Source organism: Sardina pilchardus, chromosome 7 (genome assembly GCF_963854185.1).
Source record: "Sardina pilchardus chromosome 7, fSarPil1.1, whole genome shotgun sequence".
NCBI classification, from domain to species: domain Eukaryota; kingdom Metazoa; phylum Chordata; class Actinopteri; order Clupeiformes; family Clupeidae; genus Sardina; species Sardina pilchardus.
Window position 1 is genome coordinate 5,042,082 of NC_085000.1, and position 3,634 is coordinate 5,045,715.

The following is a 3,634-nucleotide window of genomic DNA, read 5'->3' on the forward strand; positions in this document are numbered from 1 at the left end:
AGGTTTCGGGTGGAAACAGCTGGTCAGGGGTATTTTCCATGACCCAAAATGACTCCGAGGGGTTCCATAGATGGCTGAGTAGTATCAAGGAGACACCAGAAATCGTGTCCTACTCCATAGGTCCGATCCATTGCCTGGTGAAGAGCAAAACTGTGAAAAGTCATCTTCAGAAGGAGATCAAAGCATATGTTCAAAATAATGGACTGGCAAAACAGCCGGAACGACAAAGATGTCGCTTCGTCCATCCCAACCTCTCTCCAGACTGCTGCCCCCTGCGCACACACAGAGGATTGCTCAAGGTGACGGTGATTAGGGCCCGGGGTCTCTATGGGGACCCAGTGGGACCTCCAGACCCCTACGTTAAAGTCCTCTATGGTGGCGTCGAGCAAACGACAAGATGGATTGAGTCTCATAACCCAAAATGGTATGCAGAATTTAACTATGGACATGTTGACACAACAAAATCCACTTGGCTTGGGTTCGAGGTTTGGGACAAAGATGTGTGGTATGATGATCTCTTAGGACGTTGTGGAGTATCCATACAAGGAGGAAGTTATTACCATGACTGCAGGATAGACCAAGGTGTTTTCTCATATTCATACAGCCTTCAATGTGATCGACATCTGATTGGCCCTGAGTGTAACATGTACTCGCCCGTTCCATGAAATGGACAGATTCTTTTTCATTTGTTTTTAGTCTTGTCAGTCATGTAATCATTTAGTCATGCTTTATGAGAGATTTTTATTTAATTTCATGTATGCTTCACAAACACACACCTCAGCACGTTAGTCCACCTTTACTGCTAAATGCAATGCAACCACCAATCTAAGACAATATAAACTGTGTCTGTTTTGAACTGAAACTAACCTTAAAGCCCCAACTGTTCACTTGTCAACATGTCAGTAAAAATAGATGTAGTTGGCTGATAAACATTATTTGAACAGGGTCATGAGATTCGGGGAAAAAATGGTTATTGTAGTGGTGTCTGTATTATAACAATTTGAAAGTATCCATGGTAAAGTTCATAAAGTCTGCCCATATAGTAAATGTGTAAGATGTTCTGCCTCTTCAGTTCTGAATATTTACAGTTTTTTTCAATCGCTATCAAGCGTTTGTCCATTCATTTGACACATTTTCAAAACTCTAAACACAGACTCCCACCTACAAAACACAATTGGCCGAATGGATCATGTTCCTCTCAAAAGCACATTCCATGTACACCACATTTTGTTACATATAAACTCGTCATTTCTCTGCACACACTAACTTTACCAAAACACTGGAAACCTGACTCAAAATGTTATTTTGTCAAAGAATGAAGCTTGTTTTCACTTCACAAGATACATGCAGTCAATCAGAGTACACTAGGTTTCAAAATACTGGCTACTGTTGACATTAAAAAAAACTGCATAGACTTTTATGTTTCAGTTTTACAGGTATTTGCATGCAAAACATGCAATCCAGCATTTTTACACAACATTTCTTGGTTGGGAACTGTATGTCCAGATGTAATGTTCAGATTCAAATACATTCCAGTAAAAAGCAAATCTTTTTATTTTTTTTTTACTGTTCACTAGGCCTACAGGAGGTGCAGTATAAATACTGTTTACAGTAGACTATGATAGAACAGAAAACGTTTTACAGCATTGCAGTGAACAAAATATCCATGAAACACAAGAGCATTCTGAACAAAAAACAACAGCAAAAAGCCCGGATAAAAAGGGGGTGAACAAAAAAAAGCACAATATTACAGTTTTTTTCAATCGCTAACAAGCGTTTGTCCATTCATTTGACACATTTTCAAAACTCTAAACACAGTTAGCACAACGTCAGCCATACCATTCACACATTTCATGTCGTTTTCACACAGTATGCAGTCAGTGAATACATTTCCACAATGCTTACATTTTCTTAACAGACAAGATATACAGTACCTCTTAACAAAATTATGGATCGTTTTTCTATTATTTACGAATGTTAACACACAGTGTTGCATTCGAGGTAAAAATGTAATGTAAGCCAACAGTTTCTTTTCTGAAAGCTGTAACATTAACAGGGATTCCTGAAGCAGTCTCTGAAACCATTACAGTTTTTCCAATCGTTTACACACAATTTTGAAAACGGGGCTCTTTTTGTCTAAACACATCACACAATTAACCAAACACAACACCCAATCAGCAGAACATAACAGATTGTTTGCTAAATTAAATATTTCTGTCAAAACAATAAACACATTGATAAAACCTTATACTGTTCTCATATCACTAACACATTCTTTGAATGATTCTACATTGTCGCTATCTTATACACACCAACACAATAAATTCAAAACACATCTGTAAAAACCCTCTTCAAATACAGTATATGGATGTTATTCAGACATATTGTTTGAGAGCATTAGGATAATTTAGATGACAAAAATATTTTGATGAACCCTCATCCAGCAATGCACAAAACTGATGCTGCAGACAATATTTCTTTCTTTCACTGTACCATATGTTCAGTTACAGTGGCAAGTCAATCAACAGAAAATGGCAAAATTATAGTTCTTACTACTGTAAAGTGTAGAAAAATCAAAATTTGTACACAAATAAAAAGTACTGTACACTTACAGTCACGGAAGAAAAACTAAAGCAACAATACAAACAAGTAACAACAATACGTAATACTCTAATCATCTCTCTGTCTAGCTGGATCAAGCCATAAGAGTTCATCCACATCACAGGCTATGGGTGCCTCTCATTTGGGCTTTTATGCATCCTCCCTCGCTCCTCAGGCCTCGATCCTCACTGATCAACATAAAGAATAATGAGGCGAAAACAATGGGATAGTGTTAGCTATAGGTCAGTGGGAACGCCCCTCGAGGATTGAGCATAACAGTGCTGCGTTTTCAATTTTGCACATGTGTGCTTACACACCTGGTGGATGTGATTATTCAATTTGTTAATTAGTGTGGTCATTGGCAAGCCAGCCTAAAACAATCTTTATCTGTGTCTAAGGTGTTAAAATGTGTTTTACGTTTTGACATTCACTGTGTGTAATGTTTTGCAAAAAGTGTGAAGCTGAATTTGTGCTTAATGTTGTACTGCTCTGCGCAGGAGTTTTGCTTCTTAAGTGTTAAGTATTGTTACCTGTCTGATAACCTTAATTTTAGTGTGTATACGATTGGAAAAAACTGTAACACTCCTGTGCCAAACTGAATGCACACTATTTGCAATTTACACTCCTTAAAGCTGCCCATTCTTTGCACCCAACTGCTATGGATGTTTTTCAGCCTGCTTTAGTCCACATTATAAGGGGTTGATAAGGGCTTATAAGGTTGATCACTGATCTCCCATGCTCACATCCACGGCTGAAGTGCAGGCAGCTCACTGCTCCGTATAGGCTATGTGCTTCACCTCACTATGTGTGTCTTTCACTAATTCACAGATTGGGCTAAATGCAGAGACCAAATTTCCCTCACAGGATTAAAAAAGTGTACTTAGTGATATGAATTCCATAATTGACATCATTTTTGCTTCATATCACTACTAACGCTTTGGACATATAGCCCTTCTAGCATTCTATGTAGTACTGTATGTACCCAATAAACTGTGCAGCCACAGACTTTCTTCATGTTTATCCACTTTCAATT

At 38.1% G+C, this 3,634-nt stretch overlaps 1 protein-coding gene across 1 annotated transcript in view; it reads left to right on the top strand.

Annotated features, from left to right (window-relative positions):
* LOC134086973 (perforin-1-like) overlaps positions 1–3,634 on the top strand; it is a gene marked incomplete in the record, with an annotated part of 72,157 nt that extends 68,523 nt beyond the window's left edge. Inside the window, 1 exon segment of the mRNA XM_062540171.1 lies at positions 1–3,634. Coding sequence (XP_062396155.1) covers positions 1–665 — 665 coding nt within the window.